General features: G+C 47.3%; 1 protein-coding gene across 1 annotated transcript in view; it reads right to left on the bottom strand.

Moving 5' to 3' along the window:
• SYT13 (synaptotagmin 13) overlaps positions 1-25862 on the bottom strand; it is a 49220-nt gene extending 23358 nt beyond the window's left edge. The window contains exon 1 of the mRNA XM_007519099.3: positions 25594-25862. Within this exon, the coding sequence (XP_007519161.1) occupies positions 25594-25776 (183 nt within the window). The 5' untranslated portion in view covers positions 25777-25862. The remainder of the gene's footprint in view (positions 1-25593) is intronic.
• Between the last annotated feature and the right edge of the window lie 1625 nt (positions 25863-27487).

The following is a 27487-nucleotide window of genomic DNA, read 5'->3' as shown; positions in this document are numbered from 1 at the left end:
CCGAAGGGAATGCCGCAGTTGACCGCCTTGCCTCCACAGGAACCTTCCCAGTCTCTGTCTCTGATCCTGCTAATTTTCACTCTCTAACCCATGTTAATCTTAAAGGCCTTCGAGCTCGATTCCCTGATGTTCCTGTATCACAGTTAAAACATATCCTCGCTACATGCTCTTCTTGTGCAAGTCTCATAAAGACACCTGCTATCCAGACCCTTGGGGTTAACCCCCGAGGTTTAAAAGCTAATGCTATTTGGCAAATTGATATCACCCACATACCAAACTTTGGCAAACAAAAATATGTGTTTGTCTCAATTGATACCTTTTCTAAATTTATGTGGGCTACAGCTCAGACAGGAGAAAGTGCTAAAAAGCTTGTAAGCCATATGCTCTCTTGTTTTGCCGTTATGGGGGTCCCATTATTTTTGAAAACAGACAATGCACCTATGTTTACAAGCAAACAATTTAAAGATTTTTGTTCCCTCTGGAATATTACTCATACCACAGGCATTCCCTACAATCCACAGGGACAAGGCATTGTCGAGAGGGCCCATCAAACTCTGAAGGCTCAACTAAATAAAGATAAAGGAGGAACATATCCCTCCAATATCCAGCTAGCAAAAGCCTTAACTACGTTAAATCTCTTTAATATTTACAATAACTCGGCCTTACCCCCTATTATTCTTCACTGGCAAACACCATCTACCCTCCCATCTATTAAGGTCAAATGGAGAGACCCACTCGATAAAATTTGGAAAGGGCCTGACCCATTATTGACCATGGGAAGGGGTTTCGCATGCATTTTTCCTCAAAATTTCTCTAAACCTGTCTGGGTTCCTGCCCGCCATGTCCGACAATACCCGCAGGATGGTGCTGTTATTCCTGAAGAACAAGAAATACTACAAGAGGACCAGATGCAGGATACATCCCAGGACCCGTAATACGACATGGCAGAACCTACAAAATCTGGCTCACAGAGACCTCTCTCCTACCCTTTCCCTGTATGTCTTATGTTATAACTGGCCAGTTGTTTTTGTGAGTGAGTGTGTTGAATGACAAACATTTTTTTTTGCATGACCCATCTGCTTGGAGTACTCTAAAAGGTAATTGGCTTCACGGGCGGGTAACAGAGACATGGAGACAACGGCTGGGCAGGGAAGCTGTATTTCTTTATTCATGGAACTCAGGAACTCTCCAACTCTGGAACTCTGAAACTCTTCAACTGTGGAACTCTCTCTTACTCTGTAACTCTGAAACTCTCGAACTCAGGAACCCTCTGTCGGGGTTCCTTGGGGCGGGGCCAAGCGGGCCCGCGAAATTAACTGGACTGATCCAATTCTCTTGGCAGGGGAGGGCTAGAACAAACCAATGTAAAGCATATGACAACTGGCTATGGAAGAAAGGCAAACGCTAGAAGAAGGGGATTGAACCTGGGACCTCAGGACTTCAGGCATGAAAGTCTAGTGCACAGCCATTGTGCTATCTCCCTGGCTCCATGTGAAGCTCTCAGTAAATGCTCCACATATGTTGGAAAACCTGGATTTGAGCCCCATGCTGTGGAAGGTGGGGTGTGTGAATTGGAATCAGCCTACAGACTCATTTTCACTCATTCACAGTGACGCAAATAGATGTAAAAACCAAAGAAAAGGAGCAGGTCCTCCTCTCCTGGAGTGAGGGGTGGGCCCCATCATTTGGCTCTGATGAACATGGGCCATGCAAATGCATGGGGGTGTCACTTGTGAGTTTAGGTTCCAACACAGTGAGATCACATCTCACCTGCTTCCTCTGACAAACCAGCTGACCTGTGGAGAGTCCCAGCCATGGGGAAGGAAGGGGGCGTCCTGCCAGACATCCAGGGGGCAGAGCCTTCTCCACTCGAGTCCCCAAGATGACCACAGCCCCAGCTGATGGCCCTGAGTCTGAAGACTCAAGTTCACCGTGGCTGATTCCTGACCCTTAAGAACTCAGACGTAAGTGCAATATTAAACCATGAGCTCTAGAGTAATTTGTTATGCAGCACCAGAAACCTCATATCCGCCTGTCTATGAGACTTATTCAAGGAGGTGTGATGACTACAGATACCACCAACCCCCCACTCCATGAAGATGGCAAAGATGAGAAAGAACACCAGACGTCAGCCACAGAAGACTCAGCTATTGCTGGAGGAAGGGGAAACGGTAAGGTGCGCTGGACAGTTGGGAGTTTCTTTTTTAAAGATTATTTCTGAGAGAATCAGAGCATAATTTTGACACATGCAGTACCAGGGATCAATCTCTGACCTCCTGTTTGCAAGTCTGGCTCTCTACCTGTGGTACAGTCTCCCTGTTCACAGCTGGGACTCTTTTTTTTGTTTGTTTGTTTGCTTGTTTTATGTTTTTAAAATAGAGACAGAAGGCAGAGAGTTAGTGAGAGAAAGAGAAAGGGGGTGGGTGGGCTAGGGCAAACCTGTTTAAGTACACCAACGACCTGGCTTCAAGCTCCCGTTCCCCACCTACAGGGGGGATGCTTCATGAGCGATGAAACAGGTCTGCAGGTGACCATCTTTCTTTCTCTCTCTCTCTCTCTCTCTTCCCCTCCTCTCTCAATTTCTCTCTGTCCTATCTAATAAAAATTAGAAAGGAAAAAAGGGGGTGGGAAATGGCCTGCTGGGAGCAGTGGATTTATAGTGCCGGCACCTAGCCCCAGAGATAACTCTGGTGGCAATAAAAATCAGAAGAAGAGAAAGAAAGAGTCATAGTCATACAGGAGTCGGGCAGTAGCACAGCAGGTTAAGTGCAGGTGGTTCAAAGTGCAAGTGTAATTATCCCGGTTCGAGCCCTCGGCTCCCCACCTGCAGGGGAGTCACTTCACAGGAGGTTAAGCAGGTCTGCAGGTGTCTATCTTTCTCTCCCCCTCTCTATCTTCTCCTCCTCTCTCCATTTCTCTCTGTCCTATCCAACAACAATGACATCAATAACAGCAACAATAATAACTACAACAATAAAACAACAAGGGCAACAAAAGGGAATAAATAAATATATATTTTTAAATATTTATTCCCTGTTGTTGCCCTTGTTGTTTTATTGTTGTAGTTATTATTATTGCTGTTGTCATTGGATAGGACAGAGAGAAATGGAGAGAGGAGGGGAAGACAGAGAGGGGGAGAGAAAGATAGACACCTGCAGACCTGCTTCACCGCCTGTGAAGGAACTCCCCTGCAGCTGGGGAGCCGGGGGTTCGAACCGGGATCCTTACACCCATCCTTGTGCTTTGCATCATATGCACTTAACCTGCTGTGCTATTGCCTGACTCCCAATAAATAAATATTTAAAAAAATTTTTTAGAGAGTTGGGCCGTAGCACAGCAGGTTAAGTGCACATGGTGCAAAGCGCAAGGACCAGAGTAAAAATCCCAGTTTGAGCCCCCGGCTCCCCACCAGCAGGGGAGTCACTTCACAGGCGGTAAAGCAGGTCTACAGGTGTCTATCTTTCTCTCCCCTCTCTGTCTTCCCCTCCTCTCTCCATTTCTCTCTGTCCTAGCCAACAACAATGGCATACAACAATAAAACAACAAGGGCAACAAAAGAGACTAAATAAATACTATTTAAAAAAAATTTTAAAAAGAAAAAGAGGCATACCATGGAACCGAAGCTTCCTTCACACAGTGGGGGTGGGGGGAGGCATGAGCCTAGGTCATGCATATGGGAAGGCAGCGCACTATCCATGTGAGTTATTTTTTTTGCCAGCCTACCACTGCAAGTTTCTGAAGAGCTAAATGCATATCTAAACTTTGGCCCATCAAGTATATTCCTGGGTATTTAGCCAAAGAAAATGAAAAGCTCTGTCAAGAAAAATGCTTACACATGAGTCATGTGTAAGCATTTTCTACAGTGAGTAGTACTGGTGGTACTAGTGATTCCCGGGGTGTGTGGAGGTGGGGCTGGGGGTCAGGCAGACAGCTAAGCACACCACAAAGCACAGGACAGCTCCTGCAACAAAGGCTTCTCTGACTCAACATGTCAACAGCGCCAACCAAGGCTGAGAAATGCTGATGGACATGGAGTTCTAGAACTAGAGAAATTAACAGATGATGGTAGAAATCAGAACAGTGTCTGCTTCTGGGAAGAAGTGAGTGGTCAAAGGAACAATTGGGCGGCATTTCACTAGTGGCAAAGTAGGTCTGCAGGTGTCTATCATTCTCTTTCCTTTTCTTTTTTTTTTTTTTCCTCCTCCAGGTTATTGCTGGGCTCGGTGCCTGCACCATGAATCCACCGCTCCTGGAGGCCATTTTTCCCCCCTTTTTTTGTTGCCCTTGTTGTAGCTTCGTTGTGATTATTATTATTGCCCTTGTTGACGCAATTCGTTGTTGGATAGGACAGAGAGAAATGGAGAGAGGAGGGGAAGACAGAGAAGGGGAGAGAAAGATAGACACCTGCAGACCTGCTTCACCGCCTGTGAAGCGACTCCCCTGCAGGTGGGGAGCCGGGGGCTCGAACCGGGATCCTTACGCCGGTCCCTGCGCTTTGCGCCACATGCGCTTAACCCACTGAGCCACCGCCCGACCCCCCTCTCTTTCCCTTTCTATCTCCCCCCTCCTCTCTCAGTCTCTCTCTTCTATCCAATAAAATGGAAACAATGGCTGCCAGGAGCATTGGGTTTGTAGGGCTGGTACCGAGCCACAGTGATAACCCTGGAGGCAAAAATCAATCAATCAATCAATAAATAAATAAATATTGACAGATATGGATACACACACATAATTGTCTACCTGACTAGGCTTTCTGAGCTGGGTAAGATTCTGAAATTGAGCAAATCTGCCAAGTAACACTTTCATAGTCAGCCCCAAACCTGCCTATGACTTCCTACTGAGGCTCTACTAGACTCAGAATTGATATATATTTTCTTTTCTTTCTTTATCTCTTTCTCTCTTTCTTTCTGGGAGGGAGGGAGGGAAAGGGAGAGAGAGAGACAGACAGACAGACAGAGAGAGAGAGAGAGAGAGAGAGAGAGAGAGAAAACAGAGTGAGACCAAAGCACTGCTCAGCTCTGGTTCATGGTGGTGCCAGGGACTGAACTTGGGACCTCAGAGCCTCAGGCAGGGAAGTCTTTTTGCAGAACCACTATGCTGTCTTCCCAGTGCCTCAGAGTTGAGGAAGGGGATGGGAATCTTCTGGAGCAATGGGGAAGCCTCTTGAAATCTCCAGCTCTTTCTTAAAATCGATGCAACTTGTTATTTGACTCCTTATTTGTTTATTTGGGCCCTGGCCTCACACATGCACATTTTCACTGCTCCCTGGCCAACTTTTTCATTCTTTGTACTATGGCATGTTTGGGTGGGGGAGGGGGCTGGTGGGGTGGGAAGGAAAGAGAGAAAGAGAAACTCCACAGAACCAGTTTTCCTCAATGTCATGGCACTCATATGTGTGTCAGGAGCTCGAACCTGGGCCATTGAATAAGGCAAGGCATGAGTGTGCTACCCCTTAACCCTGTCTGATTGTTTTAATATTAAATTAAGATATTTCCAGGAAGAAATAGTTTCTCTTGTTAATTTTGCAGCTTGGGGGGAGGCGTATTTCCTGAAACACTATATAGTACAATGCTCCCAACACACACACACACACACACACACACACACACACACACACACACACAAAGCAGAACTGCCTTTTTTCCTAATGGCTGGACAACAGGCAATATGCCCACTAGGTTAACCTAGAGGACAGCTGAAAGAAATAGGACCAATTCCTTCTAGATACATCAGTGAGTGGGCACAACCCTCCAGCCAAGTTTCCCTTTAGCCACTGATAGCTCTCTTGTAGAGAATTTGGGGGTGCAGCTATAGAAACTATTTTTTAAATTTTATTTATTTATTCATGAGAAAGACAGGCAGAGAGAGAGAAAGAACCAGACATCACTCTGGTACATTGAACTCAGGACCTCATGGTCGAGAATCCAATGCTTTATCCACTGCGCCACCTCCCGGACCACTATAGAAACTCTTAAACCAACCCAAAAATTGGACCTCCACCCATTCTCTTCAGGGAACATCCACACACATACGAAGAGCTGGCTGAACCTTCAGTGCTGGGCAGTCACTTGTTAACAGCCATTTATTAGTCAGGGCAGGTCAACTGCTGTGTAACAAACAACCCCCAAACCTCAGTGGTCAAACCCAACACAAGCTGATTTCATAGTTTGAAAAGGGCTCTTCAGTAGGAGTCCCAGAGTCTTCCATCTAGTGTTTCTCCCAGAGTTCAACACTGCTCAGACAGGAATTCACTGAACATTAGCCCCGTGATCAAATATTACCATCAATTCCCATGTTATAGATGAGGTCATACGTGCTCGCTAGTGAACCATGGAGGCTCAATACCAACCCTGTCAGACACTCCAGAGTCCTATCTGCTCTTTGTGTTCCCAGTCCTCTCCCTTTTTTCTTTCCTTCCTTCCTTCCTTCCTTTCGTCCTTCCTTCCTTCCTTCCTTCCTTCCTTCCTTCCTTCCTTCCTTCCTTCCTTCCCTCCTTCCTCTTTGCTTTAAAATTTTATTGCATTATTGCTAGGGCTCCACGTAGCACTACAGATCCATCACTCCTAGAAGCCATTTTTTGCTCCACTAATACTTCCTGTTTTATTTGATAAGACAGAGGGAAATTGAGAGGGCAGGGGGAGATAGAGAGGGAGAGAGAAAAAGAGATACCTGCAGTCCTGTTTCACCACTCATGAAGTGTCTTCCCTGCAGGTAGGGAGCAAGGACTCAAATGGGGTCCTTGAGTACAGTAACATGCGTGCTTAACCCAGTGCACTACCACCTGGACCCCTCCTGGTCTTTCTACTCATACTTTCCTGCCCACCCAGGCCATCACTTATCCTTGTGTCCGTCTGTCTCCTGGCCCTGCCAACCCTACCCTGTCCTTCTGTGCCTTGACACTGAGGACAATACTATATACAATGTTCCTCACATTTTGATGTGTATGAGCTTCACCTGAGGAAAAGTGAAATTGTGATTCTCAGGTTCCTTTGCCCTAAGAGATCTGACTTGGAGATCTTACAAATGAGAGAGATTTTATACATCTGAGAAGTTCTCCAGAGTGGCTAGGCTGTAAACTTGGGGATGGGGGTATTTAGATCAAGGGGTGCCTTTTCTGTGTGGTGAGCTTCCCAGAAGCAGCTAACCTCCCCTTCTCTCTTTTTTAAATTTTTATCTTTATTTATTTGATAGAGACAGCCAGAAATTGAAAGAGAAGGGAGACACCTGCAGATCTGCTTTACCACTCATGAAGCTTTCCCGCTGCAGATGGGGATTGGGGGCTCAAACCTGGATCCTTGTGCATTGTAACATGTGCACCACCACCTCCCCCTCTCTCGTACCCTTTCTGTTCCTCTCCAAGCAGCTATTTGGTAGGGTTCCCGCTTGGGTTGGGGAGCCTCGGCTGCTTATCAGTGACTCCACAGAGCCATGTGTGTGTGGGGGGGTTCAAGTTCACATTCAGGGGCAAAGTTCAGATTCACTTTGAAGAAGCAGCCAGTCTAGCGGTCCAGGTGTCACGCAGTGTTTCCATGGCAACCACCACCAACAATCTTTTGTTTTACCTTTTCATACCCTTTCTTCTGTTTATTTCAAGTCTATCCCTTTTCCAATTCCTTCTCTTGAGACTCACCTCCAGTTAAGCTCACCCCCTCAGTGCTTATTTATTACTACCCAATATTTTATTTTTATTATTTATTTTGGATAGAGACAGAGAGAACTTGAGAAGGAAGGAGGGGAAATAGAAAGGGAGAAAGACACCTGCAGCACCACTCATGAAGCTCCTCCCTGCATGTGGGGACCAAGGGCTTGAACCCAGATCCTTGCTCACTGTAATATATAGGATCAATGTACCACCACACAACCCATTATTATTATTATTATTATTATTACTACTACTATTTTCTGCCAGGATTATTGCTGAGGCTCGGTACCTACAATATGAATCCACCACCCTCAGTGGCCATCTTTTCCTTTTTCTTTTTTCCATATTTGACAGGACAGACAGAAATTGAGGGGGGAGATAGAGAGGGGAAGAGAAAGATAGACACCTGCAGACCTGCTTCACTTCTCAGGAAGCATTCCCCCTGTAGGTGGGGAGACGGTGCTCGAACCTGGGTCCTTAAGCATGGTGACAAGATTAACTGGGTGTGTCACCACCCGGCCCCCCATACTATTTTTCAGTTTGTTATAGGACAGAGAGTAATAAAAGAGAAGGGGGGAGATAAAGAAGAAAGACACTACAGTACTGCTACAGCACTCATAAAACCTCCCACTTGCTGGTGGGAACCAGGGGCTTGAACCTAAGTCCTTGCACATGATAACATGTGCACTCAGCCAGGAGCATCACCTCCCAGCCACTCCCCTCCGGTGCTTACTGTAAAATCTAAGTGCTAGTTGGTGGCTGCTCCAGCACAGTGGCTGCCCCCTCCCTGCTGGTACCCAACACAACAGGTGCCGTTTCTTGGTGGGTTAGGTGCTGTCAGCTGGGTAAATGCCTCTCCCAGTCTGGTACAAATGACAGAAGACAGCCTGCCCCCCAAGCAAAGCCTTCCTCAGCTGGTAGTCTTTCATTCAACCTGTGGCTTAATAGATGTTAAATAAGTTTCTGGTCAGCTGCAGAAATGACACTGTGCAATCCTTTCTTTCACAGCATGACTTATTTCCAGTAGAGGAGAGGGCAAGGAACCAGCAGGTGCAAGAAAGATAACTGCAAATAGGAATAAGCACCGTCAAGTTAGGGACAGGCGGTGACAGAAGTGTGTGGGAGGGGAATATGTCCACTAAGAATGTGAAGGCCAGGCAGGGCTTCCTGAGCGAAAATACATCTGTGGGGGAGTCATGTCAGACATTAAACATGGCATACAGGGGGTCGGGCGGTAGTGCAGTGGGTTAAGCACATGCGGTGCCAAGCGCAAGGACTGGCGTAAGGATCCCGGTTTGAGCCCCCAGCTCCCCAGCTGCAGGGGAGTCGCGTCACAGGCGGTGAAGCAGGTCTGCAGGTGTCTATCTTTCTCTCCCCCTCTCTGTCCTATCCAACAATGAACAACATCAACAATGGCAATAATAATAACCACAACGAGGCTACAACAAGGGCAACAAAAAGAGAGAAAAAATGGCCTCCAGGAGCAGTGGATTCATGGTGCAGGCACCGAGCCCAGCAATAACCCTGGAGGGAAAAAAAAATGAGAAGGAAGGAAGGAAGGAAGGAAGGAAGGAAGGAAGGAAGGAAGGAAGGAACTGCATGACCGAAAGCCAGAAGATAGCAAAATCCTGCCTAGAAATGTACTTCCTGTTGGTGACTTCATCAGTTACATCCCAAAGGCAGGAAGGGCAATATGGCTGCCATCACTGAAGACTTCCTGGGCGCCAGATGCCCTGTAAAGCACTACTATAGTTAATCGTCATACAATCCTATATAGATAGTTGCCTAATTTTTCTCTATTCTATGCCCTAATATTAACAAATAAAAACAACCTTTTTTTAAAAAATTATTATTCTATAAAAGAAGACATGGAAACTCAAAAGTCTGAAAGGTGTCTAAAATCTCACAGTAGCGCACCGGGTTAAGCACAATTGATGCAAAGTGCAAGAACCAGCATAAGGATCCTGGTTTGAGCCCCCGGCCCCCCACCTGCAGGGGGAGTCACTTCACAAACGGTGAAGCATGTCTGCAGGTGTCTATCTTTCCCTCTCTCTATCTGTCTTTCCCCTTCTCTCTCGAACCAGGATCCTTACGCTGGTCCTTGTGCTTTGTGCCACATGCGCTTAACCCGCTGTGCTACCCTCTTAGCCAGTTCTTAACTTCCACATGGGTACCTCTCACTCCCCTCCCCCGTCACATGCAGGTACCTTAAAGTTTTTCTATAAAGCTGAGTGCATGCGGGGTGGGTGGTTGCTAGTGTACCTGGTTGAGTGCACATGTTACAATGTACAAGGACCCAGGTTTAAGCCCCTAGTCCCTACTTACAGGAGGAAAGCTTTTCGAGTGGTGAAGCAGTGCTGCAGGTGTCTCTCTGTCTCTCTCTTCCTTCCCTCTCTATTTCTGGCTGTCTCTGTCCAATATATAAAGATAATAAAACAATTATTAAAGCTGAGTGCGTATATTATTGAAACTTCTAATAAGACCTGAACACACATGCTTAAATTGGTTTCTGTGTCTGTAACCACTAATATCCATTTGATACTTAAGACAATTCACATCCCACCCCAGTTTGCCAATTCTGGAGCTATATTTTTAATGAAAGAATGGAAATCTTTTTGGTATGAAAAGCCAGAAAATCTAGTTTTGTGTCTATTTCCATTTCTGTGTCACAGAATTTAGAACCTTCTTTCAGAACAAGAACAGGATTTCTTGATCCTCTGAAGCTTAGATATTGATGGAAGCAACAATTTTCAACCTTGTTATCATGTCAATATGTTACAAATGAGAACTCACATTTGATTTGTTTTTTTTAATCATTTTAAAGTCAGTTAGAGCACATCTAAGGCCCTCTTTACAACAATATTTCCTCCACACATTTATATAAGTTTTTCTTAGTGGGAGAGGGGCACTGAATTCTGCAGAGCACTTGGGTCATGGGTGTATCAACCATCAAGGGTCATGCAGCGTGGGGGAAAAATACAGAGAAGCAATACGGAAGCCATCCACCCACTTCTGCGAGGACACTGGAAAAGCATGTCCATTTCTAACCCGGAGGCTTGAGACACAATGCAGTTCGTAAAGTGTGACTTCAAAATAAGACAGCAACTATTTTCACTTGACTTTTCTTCTATTTTATTTTATTTTGCCTCCAGGGCTATGGCTATTGCTGGGGCTCGGTGCCTGCACTACGAATCCACTGCTCCTGGAGGCTTTTTTCCCCCCTTTTGTTGCCGTTGTTGTTTATTGTTGTTATTATTATTACTGTTGTTGGGTAGGACAGAGAGAAATGGAGAGAGGAGGGGAAGACAGAGAGGGAGAGAGAAAGACAGACACCTGCAGACCTGCTTCACCGCTTATGAAGCCACGCCCCTGCAAGTGGGGAGTTGGGGGCTCCAACTGGGATCCTTACAGGAATCCTTACACCAATCCTTGTGCTGGTCCTTGCACCTTGTGCTTAACCCACTGTGCTACCGCCTGGCCCCGTCTTCTAGTTTAATTTTAAGCCAAGACATTCTAATCAAGCAGCCATCAGGTTTCTATCAAGTCAAACAGAAATCAGCTGCCTATGCCGCTGCAGAGAGGCGAGTTGCAGAAGCTGACCATCTGACCGTGGAGCTGAGCTGGCCCACACTCAGAACACACAAAAGGGCTGTGCTACAACTCTCCCACCTACACCCATGGTCAACTTGACCAGCCCATGCAGACACAGCATGTTCAGCTCAGGGCTGTGGGAAGCCATTATTGATTTATTATAACTGATGGTCTCTGGGCTGAGGAGATAGCATAAAGTTTCTGCAAAAACGATTTTCCTACCTGAGGCTCTGAGTTTCCAGGTTCAGTCTCCAGTGCCATCATATGCCAGAGCAGAGCAGTGCTCAGGTCTCCCTCTCTCTCACCCTTTCTCTCTTTCCCCCCTTGTGTCACTCTCATTAAAATAAATAAATAAATATAAATTAAAAGGAAGAACTGACAGACTGGAAAGCAAGCTCAGCCTATTAGAGCACCAATTTGCACGCCTGACGCTCCAGAGGCTGCAGGCTCTATCCCTGGCATCACCTTATGCCTGGACAGAGCAGTGCTCTGGCTCTCTCTCTCTCTCTCTCTCTCTTGCTCTCTCTCTCTCTCGCTCTCTCTCTCCTCTCTCTTTCTCTCTCGCTCTCTCTCTTACCTCTCTCATCCTGTTTCTTGAATATGTCTTTTTTTTTTTCTTTACTGGGGGATTAATGGTTTAGAGTAAAATACAGTAGTTGGTTCACATATACCATTTCTCAAGTTTTCCACATAACAGTTTTCCTCCTCCGCCTTCCTGTTCTAGGATCTGAGAACCTTCCCACAACCTGAGTCCTTTACTTTGGTGCAATACAACAACTCCAGTCCAAGTGCTGCTCTGTGAGCAGAAAATGACATGAGCCAAAATTTATTTATTTATTTATTTATATTGCCACCAGGATTATCATGGGGCTTTGTACCTGCACTATGAATCTACCACTCCTGGTGTCTATTTTTTCCTTTTTCTTTCTTTCTTTCTTTTAGATAGGTGAAAGACAGACTGAAAGGGGAAGGGGAGATAGAGAGGGAGACTGAAAGAGAGATACCTGCAGACCTGTTACACTGCTTGTGAAGCACCCCCCCACACACACAGGCTGGTCTTTTGCATAGCCTTTGAGGCCCTTATTATCCCTGTTACATTCCTGAGCAAAGTGGGATTCAAAAAGGTCAAAGCCACTTGGCTAGAAGGTGATGGCATCTACGTTCAAATTCAGGTTTGAATTAGGTCTAATTTGTTTCAGGCTGTAGCTTATAGTTCTAATAAAATGAACCTTTTCACTCTAAGAGGCAATTTTTATTTGGGGGTGGTGTCAAAAAATTAGATTGGTGTTACCAAAAATAACTCTGTGGGTCTCCAAAAATCAAATGCCCATCTAGGATGCAGTGGTTACAAACAGTCTGTGCCTTTCTCGGTCTGTGTTTTTCTGTTCTTGGTCTCTGTTGTGCAGTGAGGTTGTCAGGCAAAGAGTGACGGCCACATCTTGGTCCCTAGGATGGCACAGTGGATAAAGCACTGGGCTCTCAACCATGAGGCCCAGAGTTCAGTCCCCAGCAGCACATGTACCAGAGCGACGGTCTTTCTTTCTCCTTAGTTAATAAATAAAGAAGAAGAAGAAGAAGAAGAAAAAAACTCCTTCCAAATACCAGACAGGCTCCTTAGATGGCGCGTGTACAGGGCAAGTACCCACAGGTACCACATTTTCCTAAGGAGCTGTGTCTTGTCACCCCCTGTCACTGCCTCTCTGTCCAGAGCCTGGTCCTGTCCTCTGTGTGACCAGAGCAAGGACTCTGAAACTCACCACAAGCTTGGAGCAGCTGTTCTCTCCACATGTTCTGGCTGCCTGGGCCATCCTGCTTTCCCCCCAACCTGACCTTCACCTGCAGAGATTCTGTTTGAAAAGCAAAGGCTTCAGGGAAGTGGGGGTGGTGGGCAGCGGTGCACTCGGTTGAGCACACACATTACCATGCACAAGGACCTGGGCTCTAGCCTCTGCTCCCCATCTGGAGAGGGAAGCTAAATGAATGGTGAGGCAAGTACTGCAGGTGTCTCTGTCTCTCTCACTGTCTATTTCCCCTTGCCCTCTCAATTTCTCGGTCCTATCTATTAAAGAAAAGGGGGGAAAATGGCTGCTAGGAGCAGTGGATTTGTTGTATATGCACCTAGTCCCAGTGATAGCCCTAGTGGCAATAAAAACAAACAAACAAAAAAGGACAAAAGAAAAGGCTTCACCACAGCTTGACTCGTTCACCTACATGCCCCCCCTTGTGCCATTTTCAGCAGCAAGTCCCAAACTGGCAATTAGTCCTTTCCAATTAGTCAAATGTGGACCCAGTGGGTATATCGTGTCATTGACCTTGCCACTGAGGGGGTTAAGGCTGTCCCCACTGTTAGCCATATGGATAGAAGGAAGAGGAGATGGGAGTCGGGCAGTAGCGCAGCGGGTTAAGCGCACGTGGTGCGAAGCACAAGGACCGGCCTAAGGATCCCGGTTCGAGCCCCCAGCTCCCCACCTGGAAGAGGGTTGTTTCACAGGTGGTGAAGCAGGTCTGCAGGTGTCTCTCTTTCTCTCCCCCTCTGTCTTCCCCATCACTTTCCATTTCTCTCTGTCCTATCCAACAACGACAACATCATTAACAACAATGATGATAACTACAACAACAATAAAAAAAATACAAGGGCAACAAAAGAGAAAATAAATAAATATTTTAAAAAATTTAAAGAAAGGAGGAGGAGGAGGCTTCTCTAAAGGCAGAAGCAGAGGTTCCCCAGTGAGCTCAGCACCTTGCCCTCCTTCCCTGCTCCTGTGAATTGTATTTTGGCTGCCAATAGAGGAGGCAGCGCCGTGAAGACCTTCTTCTCCATTTATCTCCCCATCCAGTCACTGAGTCATTATCCAGTCATTCAACATTTCCCCTGACATGTCTTGCTATCTGTCAAGCCCAACACAACTCTTCTCTGAAGGAAAGGCATACCTTGGGCTTAAGAAGTGGAGGCCGAGCAAAGGGTCAATGAAGTATGTCAAAATCCCCTGGGGTCTCTGACAGATGGACTAAGACTCAATTTCACAGAATTCCCATAGGAATCACCTCCTTTTACTTTTTCAAATTCATATTCATATATGCCACTATCCTCTCATTATTTGACCCCAATATAACTGGCTATAATTTCAGAGGGCAGTGACTTGTAGGCTGTTATTTAACACTGAGAAAAATTAGAATGCATTCCAAGTCCATTCTCCCAGACTAAGCACAAAGCCTAGCCCTCAGCATATGCCAAGTGGTGGCATACTTGGAGTGCACACAGTACAGTATGCAAGGACCAGGTTCAAGTCCTCACTCCCCACCTGCCGAGGAGAAGCCTTATTAGTGGTGAGACAGTGCTGCAGGTGTCTCTCTCTCTCTCTCCCTTTCTATCTCCTCCTTCCCTCTCAATTTTCCTTTGCCTCTATCAAAAAGGAAGGAAGGAAGGAAGGAAAGAAGGAAGGAAACCAAAGGATGTAGTGGATTTGTAGTACAGACACTGAGCCCCAATGATAACCCTGATGACAAAACAAAAACAAAAGCATAATCAAAGAAGGAAAAGTGGAGGGAGGCAAGCAGAGAGAGGGACACAGTGACTCTTTTCATCCGTTTTCCCTTAGAAGTCAGCTAGCACAGTCTTCCTTACTAAACTATTTTTTTTAGTTTTATTACCTTTATTTATTGGATAGAGACCGCCAGAAATAAATAGGGAAGGAGGAGATAAGAGATGGAGAGAGACACCTGCAGATATATATATATAACTATATAACTATAAACCTGCTTCACCACTCGCAAAGCTTTCCCCTTGCAGGTGGGGACCGGGGCCTCGAACCTGAGTCCTTATCATTGTAACATGTGTGCTCAACCAGGTGCACCACAACCCAGCCCCCTTACTGAACCATTTATAGGGGACCCTTTGCACGCACAAATGTGTGTTGATTTCTGGCATGGATAGATTCCTTTTGCTCTTAAAATCTGCCTCTGTGGAGCTATTGTCCTCCACCCTCAAAGCAGGTTCCCCAGTGTGTTGGCAAGGGGTCAGCTGAGGAGGCAGTGAATGCAGTCACACCAGGGAGCAGCGTCTCTAGCCTCTGGAACACTATCGGTCCAGGTCCAGAGCATGGCCAGTTCAGCAAACACCCACACTGCTTCTGATTTCTGGTCCTCTGCTGTTTCTTTCTCCTCTTTGTCTGCTAGGTCTGCTGCTCCCCCATCCCGAGGGTGGCTTCCTTCCATTGTAAGCCCTCTCATTTTTTCCAAGGCCTCTCTATTTCTTCTTCCTATACCCGTGGTATGCAAGCCTGGGTCACAGCTCACAGCCCACAGCCCAGGCTGAAGAATCTGCAAGGATGAAGCAATGTTCTCTGCTATGGTTCATAAGACACGCTAAAGAGCTCTATCTCTGGGGGGGCGGGGGGGGGAAGGGACCCAGACCTGAACTGCCCAGAGGGGATGTCAGCACATGGAGGAGATGTCACAGGTCCATCCAGGACCTGCCACCAGCAAAGAGACCAATAAACATAGATTTCAGCCCCACGTTTTAAAGGGCCTGGAACTGCCAAAAGGCATGCACTCATCTCCCTGAAATAATCAATGCTAATTTCCTGGTGAAAAATTCATACTGTCTTCCATGTTGCTAAGCAACCAGCCCAAACATGTCTACTGTGCAGAAGCTCTCTCTAGGGCCTGGGGCTGGATCCCCTGCCTGACAGGTGATGGGTATAACAGGGCAGCAAAGTGCCCAAGAGCTGAGCCTCAGAATCTGGCCTGCAGGGGAGTAGGGCGGTAGTGCAGTGGGTTAAGTGCAGGTGGCGTAAAGTGCAAGGACTGGCGTAAGGATGCCGGTTTGAGCCCCCGGCTCCCCGCCTGTAGGGAAGTCGCTTCACAGGCGGTGAAGCAGGTCTGCAGGTGTCTCTCTTGTGATAGGTGTAGGTGCAGCTTAGAAAAGAAGTGAAGGCATAGTCATAGAAGTGAATAAAAATGGGCACAAAGGGGCTGGGTGGTGGCACACCTGGCTAAGTACATGTATTGCCATGCACAGGGACCCAGGTTCACATGCAGGGAGAAAGCTTCATGAGTGGCGAAGCAATGCTATAGATGTCAGTTTCTCTCCCCCTCTCTACCTTCCCTTCCCTCTAAGTTTCTTTCTGTTCTATCAAATAAAATAAAATGTAAAAAATGGGCAAGAAACAACACTCACACACACACACACACACACACACACACACACAAACACACACACACACAGTCAACCCATACCTATGACCTTAGAAGAACTATGGCGGTTACACTTGGAGGAGGATAGGGACATAGAATTTTGGTGGTGGAATAGGTGTGGAATTACACCAATTACCTTATAATCTTGCAAATCACTATTAAATTACACACACACACACACACACACACACACACACACACACACACAAACTGAAACCCCAACAGAAGCATCACAATATATGGAAAAGTACACAAAGCATAACTATAAAGCAAGATGGGTTTTCTTTCACAAAGTGCACACAGTGGTGTGATCAGCACTCACACCAAGAGGAGGAGCAAGAACAAAGGCCCAGGAGCTCCCACTAGGCCCCATTCACACCTGCCTCTGACTGATGATGGCAGCTTTGTGGATGAGTCAGGCTCGCTTTCAAGTCCTGTGACAATGGAACCTTTGCTATCTGCACTCCTCTGTGTCCCACCACATGATGAAGATCTTAACTCCGCAATATGCATCAGTTATCTGTGCCCGCTGCCACAATACATCTTGCCAAGGACCAAGGGAAACAAGAGACACACTTCCTGATCTTGGAACTGTGAGGAAACGACCCTACTTGTATCCGATTAAGTGGGGCTTTAACAATGGGGTTACATCCTAAGAAAAAACATCATGAGGCAGTTTTGCAGTCATGTGACTGTCATGCAGAGTAATCGCACAAATCTGGAATCTCTAGCCTACTGCACAACAAAGCCCAGATAGGGCTGTCACTGACCTCAAAATAGTCTTTATGTGACATGTGGCTGTATGGTTTGATACACATCTGGCCTCTATTTATATTATTTCGTAAAACCTAGACTCTATTCATGTTTGCTACAGCTTGAGTGTTTGTGTCCCCCCTCATCTTCTTACACTGAAACTAACTCCCATGGGTGGTGTCAGGGGGTGGGACTGTGGGAGGCCATAAGGTCATGAGGGTGGGGCCCTCCTGAATAGGATTAGTGCCCTTACACAAAGGACCAGGAAAGCACTTTTGCTTTTGGCTACAGCAAAAGAAGAAGAAAGAAGGAGGAGGAGGAGAGGGAAGAGGAGGAGGAGGAAGAGAAGGAGGAAGAGAAGGAAGAGAAGGAGAAGAAGATCCTTACTAGGCTCTAGAGCAGCTAGTGTCTTGACCTTGACATTTTGGAAATTTTCCAATTTCCCAAATTGTGAGCTTTGTTATTCATAAGCCACCCAACTTCTGCTATTTTGTTCTGGCTGCCTGAATGGATGAATACAGCGTTCCACTGAAAGTGGCCTAGATCTTCACTTAGCTGGAAGCAGGACAAGGTTTTCTTGACTGGTAGTGAGTGGCAGTATAGTAGTGAACTGTGGACTAATGAAGGGTGGGAACAAGTACTGAGATTACAAGCAATGAGTCCAACACCTTTGGCCACATGTCAGCTTCAAGGGGGCAGCACCAGACTCACCCTGGGAATGTCTGAGAAGATTCACCTACAGATACAACAAAGTAAGCACCATGCAGAGAGAGGACCTTCACTTCCCACTAAGTGATAAGGGTCAGGGCTGTCAGACTTTGGAGAAAGGGCAGTGCCCCAGCTTGCTTCAGCATTCCTGGAGTCAGCCTCAATAAGGGTTTCTTCCAGGGCTGGACAGTGGCATACCCTATTAAGCACACATATCAAGTGCAAGGACCCAGGTTCGAAACCCCTGCTCCCCACATGCAGTAGGGATGCTTCAAGAGCCATGAAGCAGGTCTGCAGGTGTCTATCTTTCTCTCCTTCTATCTCCCCTCCCTTCTCAATTTCTCACTGTTCTATCTAACAAAAATTACCAAGAAAAAAAAAATTCCACCAGAAAACTGGATTCAAGTGGATTCATCGAGCTGGCACTAAGCCCCAGCAATAATCCTGGAGGAAAATAAATAAGTAAGTAAATAAATAAACTAGCTAACAAACAAATAAGGGCTTCTTTAAAAAGACCGAGAAACGGGGCCAGAGACAGCCTGTGCAGACAAACATGAAATGGGAATTAGGGGGAAGGAACCGACTTCCTCTGGCTCTGGCTCTTGCTGATAGAGTCAGAAGGAACTGGGAAGGGAAGATGAACACACACACACACACACACACACACACACACACACACACACACCCTCTCTGTTCTGTCTCCTCACTCAGGTCACCAAGCCTGGAAAGCTGGGCTGACAGTCACCAGGGTAGTCCCGCTGGGCCATAAGTGGCAGACAAAATGACACATCCTTATGCCCCCAGACACAATCCTGTGTCCTGCAGAAGACAGCACATGGCAAGAGTGAAGAGTTACCTACGGAGATAGGATGCAGGATCCGGAGCAGAGTGTGCATTTAGAGAAAGCAGAGGAGGCGATGAATCCCAAGGCCAGAGACATGAAAGGTGCCCCTGCACTTCCCCACCCCTGTCAGCAGGGACTCTGGCCCTGCTTAGCCTCAGGGATTTATTTCTTCAGCTGCCTGAAGAGGCTTGTGGCCATAGCCTCAGAATGTTTAAAAGAGCAAAAAACAAAAGGCACAGGGATACAAAGGAGTAACTGATAAATGCAGTTGGTGAAACAGCTATGCATGCACCTTTTCAGTCACTGGTTGAAAGAACAGGATCTAGCGGAGGACATAGCAAACATCACCGTTCAGAATGGGAGAGGAGCTGAAATGATCCGGTGACATTTTGATGACAATGGTGGTGTTCCAAAGGACTAACTAGGGACAAGGTCACATACAGTGGCTTATGGTCTCTATCCCTCCTTTGAAGAGATACTGAGTTCCAGTTAGAGTAGCAAAAATCAGATGTAAGCCTCTGCTCTTCAAGATCATGGACACTTGGGGCTAGGCAGTGGCACACCTGGTTAAGCGAATGCATTATAGTGTGCAAGCATCCAGGTTCAAGTCCCTGGTCCCCACCTGTAGGGGAAAAGTTTCATGAGTGGTGAAGAAGGGCTGCAGGTATCTCTCTGTCTCTTTTCCTATTTCCCCCTTCCGTCTCAACTTCTCTCTGTCTCTATCCAAGAGTTAAAAAAAAAAAAGACAAGCTCCCAACCTGCAGGGGAGTCGCTTCATAAGCGGTGAATCAGATCTGCAGGTGTCTATCTTTCTCTCCCCATCTCTGTCTTCCCCTTCTCTCCCCATTTCTCTCTGTCCTATCCAACAATGATGACAACAAGAACAACAATAATTAGCACAGCTATATACAAGATACTGGGTACTGTACAGAAAAACCTAACAAAAGGACTTTTCAAAGTTAACCCAATTACCAAATAATGTGATGATGACATTAACTATCCATTGTCTTTTTGAACCCTAAGACAGCAGGAACCTCACATCTCCACTTCTTCTTCTAGCGTTTGCCACTATAGAGTCTCTACTTCCCCCAGTCCTGGAACCCTTGGATAGGGCCCACTTTCCCGTATGCCTCTCCCAATCCATATCAAATAATATTGCATCTGTCGATCACAACCTAATCAACACGACTGCCACCTCAACATGCTTCACCTCAGACTGTGTCCAGAGACTTCACATGTGGAATGACAACCCTTCAGCTTCATTACTCGGGTGAGACCTTTCCTTTCACAGTATTCTCTAATTCCATCCCAGGTGGTTCACTTTCTAACAAAGTCCCAAAACCTAGATATACACTAGTTTCAGTGAGAGAGAGCATATGTTCACATGTATCCATAAACTACTGCAAAATATATACCTGAAAGCAGAAGTACACTAGAGTTTGCAGTGAGTACCCCCTTAACACTTCCTCTCCACTATTCCAAGCTTTGGGTCCATGATTGCTCAACAATTTGTTTGGCTTTGTATGTTAACTCTCTTTTCAGTCACCAGGTTTCAGATGCCATCAGGATGCTGGCCAGGCTTCCCTGGACTGAAGAACCCACCAATGTGTCCTGGAGCTCCGCTTCCCCAGAGACCCACCCTAATAGGGAAAGAGAGAGGCAGCCTGGGAATATGGACCAACCAGTCAACGTCCATGTTCAGCAGGGAAGCAATTACAGAAGCCAGACCTTTCACCTTCTGCAACCCACAAGAACCCTGGGTCCATGCTCCCAGAGGTATAGCGAATGGGAAAGCTATCAGGGGAGGGGGTGGGAAATGGAGATTGGGTGGTGGGAATTGTGTGGAGTTGTACCCCTCCTACCCTATGGTTTTGTTCATTTATCCTTTCTTTTTTTTTAAATTTTTTATTTAAGAAAGGATTAATGAACAAAACCATAAGGTAGGAGGGGTACAACTCCACACAATTCCCACCACCCAATCCCCATAACCCACCCCCTCCCATGATAGCTTTCCCATTCTCTAGCCCTCTGGGAGCATGGACCCAGGGTCGTTGAGGGTTGCAGAAGGTAGAAGGTCTGGCTTCTGTAATTGCTTCCCCGCTGAACATGGGCGTTGACTGGTTGGTCCATACTCCCAGTCTGCCTCTCTCTTTCCCTAGTAAGGTGTGTCTCTGGGGAAGCTGAGCTCCAGGACACATTGGTGGGGTCTTCAATCCAGGGAAGCCTGGCCAGCATCCTGGTGGCATCTGGAACCTGGTGATTGAAAAGAGAGTTAACATATGAAGCCAAACAATTTGTTGAGCATAATTTATCCTTTCTTAAATAAATAAAAAAGAACAACAATAATAACTACAACAAAACAACAAGAGCATCAAAAAAGAAAATAAATATTCTTTTTTTAAAAAAGTTAAAAAAAAAGATATTAAATTCTATCCCCATATCCTTGAAGGGAATCCTGTGGACCTCAGATTGAGGACTCTTGGAAAACTTTCAAGCTGGGGCTGGGCAGTGGTGGACTTGATTGAGCACACATGTGACAGTGAACAGGATCTGGGTTCAAGGCCCCAGTAGGGCGAAAGCTTTGTGAGTGGTGAAGCAGTGCTGCACCTCTTTCCCACTCTATCCTCCCCCTTCCCTCTTGGTTTGTTTCTCTATCTATCAAATAAATAAATAAAAATAAACTTGAAAAGCACTTTTTGAAATAACTACAAATCTGTCTAACCATTCGGGGTCAGAATTCAGACTCCCAGGCATGGCTTGCAGAACCAAGGGATTAGTCTAGCAACCGCAGTGAGTAACTTGTGGGGCCGAGGTCAGTTCCTGTGCATCCTACAGATACCTGGTTCTCAAAGGTGTCAGGGACCTAGGACTTTGCTGCCCTGCCTCCAGGTCCCCTCTGTCCAGGAACATCTCCAGGAAGCCTTCCCCTCCTGGTTGGCATGTGAGTCCATCACCCTGTGTCACCTGTCAGCCCTAAAGCCATCTCCCTGACTTCCTTCTGTGAGGTGCTGTTTTTTCTTATCTGGGTCAGGGGCTGAGTCAGCCTGACCAGGAAGCAGCAGAGGAGGCTTTCCTTCTAAAAGCATCAATCACCACATTCACACCTAAAGATTCTATTCCAGGTGGCCCAAAGCCTTGTCACTAAGGATGCCAGGTCCCAGGACATGAATGATCCCTTCTGAGTGTTTCTACAAATGTTCACTGCTAAGCTAGCTCCAGGCCACAAGAGCATGAAGCTTGCATCCACGTTTAAGAAAAAAAAAGGTTCATGGTCACTGGTTATCTGGGATATGCAAATGAAGACAACACAGAGACACCACTCACTCCTGTGAGAAAGGCGTGAATCAAAAAGGCCAGGATTGGCAAATGCTGCAGAGGGCCTGTGAAAAGGAGCCCCTTTTGCACTGCTGGCAGGCAAGCAGACTGCTCCAACCTCTCTGGAAAAATGCACGGAGATGCCTCAAAAAAATAGATGTGCTATGTGAGCCGGCAACTCCACCCCTAGGTTTCCATCTGAAGAACAAAAGCACACTCATCCTGAAATATGTCTGTACACCTATGTTCACTGCAGAGCTATTTACAACAGTCAATATCTGGGAAGGACCCCCAGTACTCAGATGAGAAAGGGAAAATGAGGCATCCAGACAAAATGGAGTACGACTCAGCTATGAGATGACATCTTGCTTTTGAGCGTGTGTAGGGGTGGGGGGTGGAGGGAGAGGTAGAGGGAGAGAAAGACAACACAGATGGAGCCAGAGGAGATCATGCCAAGATGCAAAGCGAAATAAGCCAGAAGAGGAAAGAAACAGGATGATCTCACTCGTATGTGGGATTCGAAGGAGCCAAGCAAGGAGCCTGACAAAAGGAAACATAAACATACCCCCAGACAGTGACAGCAGATCTGAGGTTGGGGGAGGGGAGTGCGGTGGGGGTCCCAGCGGTGTGTGATGAAGGGAGACTGACCCTCTGCTGGTGGTCAGGGGTGAAAGCATACTCTTAAAACACAAGTAATCTTGTAAACAGACATCCTTTCAATAGAAAGTACATGTTTCAAGGAGAAGAAAGAAAGAAGGAAAGGCAGGCAGGCACGGAGAGAGATAGAAAGGAAGGAAGGAAGGGAGGGAAAGAGCAGTCTGAGCTTGGACAATAAGCTGGGCTGTCTGGCTTCACTCGGAAACACTGTCTTATTGGGCATCTTCTAGGTGCAGGCACGGAGTAGATACTGGGAATAAATTATGGACAAGCCAACAGGGAAGGCCACAGTCAACTGTAGCCTCTGCTACTGAAAGAATTTGGAAGAAAGGACATGGGAAAGGGCAGTGAGGGAAGCGAGTGTTTTGTTCATGTGGCAGCAGATAAAATCTTCCCCGATGAATTGGAATTTCAATGGAAAAAAACCTCAGGGATGAAGAGACATCTGGGTGAAAAGTCAGAAAGAAACTGGGGGAGTTGATACCTTTAAGAAGGATCCTGGGGGTTGGGCGGTAGCACAGAGGGTTAAGCACACGTGGTGCAAAGCACAGGGACAGGCGTGAGGATCCTGGTCTGAGCTCAGGTTGGTTCCCCACCTGTAGGGGAGTCGCTTCACAGGCGGTGAAGCAGGTCTGCAGGTGTCTATCTTTTTCTCCACCTCCTCTCTGTCTTCCCCTCCTCTCTCTATTTCTCTCTGTCCTATCCAAGAACAAACAACATCAACAACAACAATAGTAACCACAACAAGGCTACAACAACAAGGGCAACAAAGGGAGAAAAAAATGGCCTCCAGGAGCGGCAGTGGATTCATGGTGAAAGCACTGAGCCCCCGAAAAAACCCTGGAGGCAAAAAAAAAAAAAGAAGGATCCTAATAGAGGCCGTTGAACACACATGTTACAATGCACATGCTCAAGGACCTGAGTTCAAGCCTCTGGTCCTCACATGTATGTTCATAGGGGCATGGGCTGTGAGAGCAATGAAACAGAGCTTCAGGTGTTTCTCTGTCTTCCAACTTGATTTCTTTCCACCTCTATCCAATAAATAAATTAAAAAAACTTAGAGATTGTTGATGAAGAAGGAACTGGCTCAGGCATGGCTCCAGAGATAGACACTTGCCAATCAATCAATCAATCAAGCAAGTGGGGTGCAGTGACTAAGAGTGGGGGTCTCCAGAAGTAGACCAGCTTGGTAGAATCCAACTCTGAAACTTCTCTTGCTGTGTGGCCTTGGGAAAATGACTCACCTTCTCTGAGCCTTAGCTCCCTCACCATTAAATTGGGATCATCCTATAAGTCCTCTATTACGTTGCTGGATGTATCAAGTGTAAAGCACTTGGAAAGAAACCTGGTGTGCTATGACTTGTAGCTTAGAGAGAGAAAGTGCAGAGGATTTTAAGCCTCAGAGAAGCAAGATATGGTTGGTCAATAACAGATCCTTGGCCACTGTGTGGGCCCGAGAGAGGAAGCCTAGGATCCCAGAGGTTATTTACACCAACTCCGATACCCTGTGGTACTCTCTAGGAAGGGGAAGGGACACCCTAGAAGTACGACAGGCAGGAGAAAGGATGCCAGGTGGGAGCAAAGGAGAGGCAGCAGGCTCTCATTTCTAGATGGTTCCAGAGTTCACATTCCGCTTCCCAGAAAGCTCCCAGTCCTGCCAGTATCAATGTCACTTGCCTTGGACTGTGTGAGTGCTTCAAGGACAGCAGTCATCTTCTTCTGGCTCTTACTGTATGTACAATGACTGACATAGCCCCTTGCAACTGGGTCTCAGAGCTTTTGAATAATTGATTGAGAAAAAAAAAAGGTGGAACCACAGCCTTTTAGTGTCACTAGAGAGTGGGGGTGGGGCAAGAGAGTCTAATCAATCAATAAGTCATGGGGGGTGGGGAGGGGGCGCAGGCAACCTTCTCAAATTACTTAAGCTGACTCTGTCTCCTGGAACACTCTGCACTCCCCACAGGGGTCCCACCCTGGGGGTCTCAGGCTAGGTACGAGTCTTCCATAAATCCTCTGGCTGCTGCTTTGTGCTGTGGAGACACCACCTGTTCCCTGCCCACTGGGGCTCTGGGGGCAGTTAAGTGCAGGGGATAAGAGCCCTTAGTCTCCAGAAACATCTTCAGAGATGGGGAGGGGTCCACGACACTGCTTGCCCTTCTGTTGGTTGGAGCTGGGGACACTGCTTGCCCTTCTGTTGGTTGGAGCTGGGGGCTGTTGTGAAGCTGGGGTCCTTCACCCAAGCCTCTCATCTACTTTCCAGACCGCAGCACCCCTGACCCTCCCACCAACCACACACCCCCATGTCAGAGTCAGCAGCTATCTCCTATGGCTTTTGGTGGAGGTTTAGTCCTCTGTGCTATGAGGACTTTTCTTATCACAGCCCACATTTACAGCAAACCTGATTTCTTCTTTCCTGCGCCCGGATTTTGCAAGCTTCTCATTGTGTGCAGTCTCTTAACCATTCAGTCTCCCCTGATCCTAACCCTTCAGTCTCACCCTTCATCTGTGCACTGCTCCCCCACGCTCCCCGGAGTGCCCTTGGCAGCCCACCTCGAGCCTCCTGCTGGCACCCCACTCCCTACCAGCCTCCCCAACTCTCCACCAGCCCTCCCCGCCCTAACCCTTACTCCATCCATGTTCCCTTTCCCACTCCCCTCACCTTTACCTCTGGTTGTTCTTGTCTTTCCTCACCGCCCCCTAACCCAGACTGTCCCCCAAACGATGCCCCCCCCCGACTTCTTGCTGGGTCCCTAAGCCCTCTTTCTGCTCCCCCACCCCGCTATGCTCTGTCGCTCAAGGAAAACAGGCTCCCTCCCTTCCCGTCCCCCATTCCTGCCGCCTCAGTTGGGGGAGGGGGGCAGGAGGCCGAGGCACCGCCCCCGCTCACCTGTTGTGATGGCCTGAGCACACCGGGTCTCCCCTTCTCAGGATCCGGGTCCCGGTCTCGCTGCAGCAGCCCCTTCTTGGGGTGCATGTGGCGGCACAGGCAGGTGACCCCGCACAGCGCGAGGATGCTGGTGGCGGTGCCCAGAGTGGCGCCCAGCGCGATCACCGGCACCGACAGCACCATCGTGCGGGCCCGCGGGGCTCCCTCGCCTGCGCCCACCGCAGCTTGCAGCCCCGCGAGCCGCCAGGAGCGTCTACCGCCGCCAGCGGGTGAGGGGCGGGCGGGAGGCGAGGACGTCAGAGGAGGCTGGACCGACAGCGTCAGCCGCACCCCTCCCCACCAGCACGTGATCCCACCCCATTCCCCCACCTCCGCCCCCTTCAGCAGAAAGGGACATTGGGGTGCATGGCCTCTGTCCTCCACTCTCTTGGCAAGAGGACACTTGACCCCAAGAAAGGTCACAGTGAGTGTTAGCAGGTGCACCTCCGCTTGGCCTCTGGGCTCTGGGTTCCCTCTGGGCTAAGAGTCACTGCCTGGTTCCTCCTAACCTTTTGTCTACCCTTTTTACGAGGAGGCTGCAAAAATGGTCACCTTCTCAAATATGCTCACTGCCTGGGGAGGGACAGGTGAGACAGAGAGCAGAGCGGTGAGACCTCAGAATCTGTAAATGTGTTCACCTCCATTTACAGGTGAGGAAGTAGAGGCTCAGAGCTGGGCAGCTAAAATAATCTAGTCACGTGGTTATGCAGAAAACCTTCCATGCCTGAGGCACTGACCTCCCAGGTTCAGTCCCCAGCTCTGCTGGTGAACCAGAGCTAAACTGTGGTCTGGTTAAAATAAAAGAGACAGGGCTAGGAAGATGCATAATGGTCATGCTAAGAGACTTTCATGCCTGAGGCTTAGAGGTCCCAGGTTCAATCTCCCATATCAATATAAAATAGAGTTGAACAATGCTCTGGTCCCTTTCTCTCATTGAAATAAAGCATTGTTTTAAAAAGAAAAATCCAGTCACCCTGAATCCATACTCAGGCTTACAGCTTCCAAACTCACAAGTCATTCTCAGGGAAAGGACTTGCCCCAGAAGGATAAAGCCAGGCCCCACCATCACCACCACCACTTGACTTAAAAGGGGAGAGAGGAATAAATTTAAAAAAAAAGTGTGGTTAGAGTGAGGGAAATTAAACTTCAGGTATGGGAAGGATATTTCTTAGATCAGAACACAAGGGAAGGTTTTTTTGTTTGTTTATGGCTTACATTCTGTGACATGTTTAATCTACTCCACCACAAGCATCTATTGTGTTTGAACCATGGTGTCCATGTGTGAAAAGAAGTGTAGAAAAAATTTAAAAACATTCTGTTAAAACATTGTTTTAATGAGAGAACGTGTGTGTGTGTGTGTGTGTGTGTGTGTGTGTGTGTGTGTGTGTAGAGAGTGATGGAGAGAGGCTGAGACCAGAGCACTGCTCAGCTCTGGTTTATGTGGTTTGAACCTGGGACTGATTTTGAGACTTTGGAGCCTCAGATATGAAAGTCTTTCTTTGCATAACCATTATGTTTCCTGTCCTCTGAGGTGTAGACTTTTTAAAATTTTTATTTATTCCCTTTTGTTGCCCTTGTTTTGTTGTAGTTATTATTGTTGTTGTTATTGATGTCGTTGTTGTTGAATGGGACAGAGAGAAATGGAGAGAGGAGGGGAAGACAGAGGGGGGAGAGAAAGACACCTGCAGACCTGCTTCACCACTTGTGAAGCGACTCCCCTGCAGGTGGGGAGCCAGGGGCTTGAACCCGGATCCTTCCACTGGTCCTTGAGCTTTGCGCCATGTGCGCTTAACCCACTGCGCTGCTGCTGACTCCCCTCCCCGAGGCGTAGATTATTTTTATCCTTAATGGGGCT

This window comes from Erinaceus europaeus, chromosome 17 (assembly GCF_950295315.1).
Source record: "Erinaceus europaeus chromosome 17, mEriEur2.1, whole genome shotgun sequence".
NCBI classification, from domain to species: Eukaryota; Metazoa; Chordata; class Mammalia; order Eulipotyphla; family Erinaceidae; genus Erinaceus; species Erinaceus europaeus.
The sequence above is the reverse complement of the archived record's forward strand: the minus strand, read 5'-3'. Positions and strand labels throughout refer to the sequence as shown.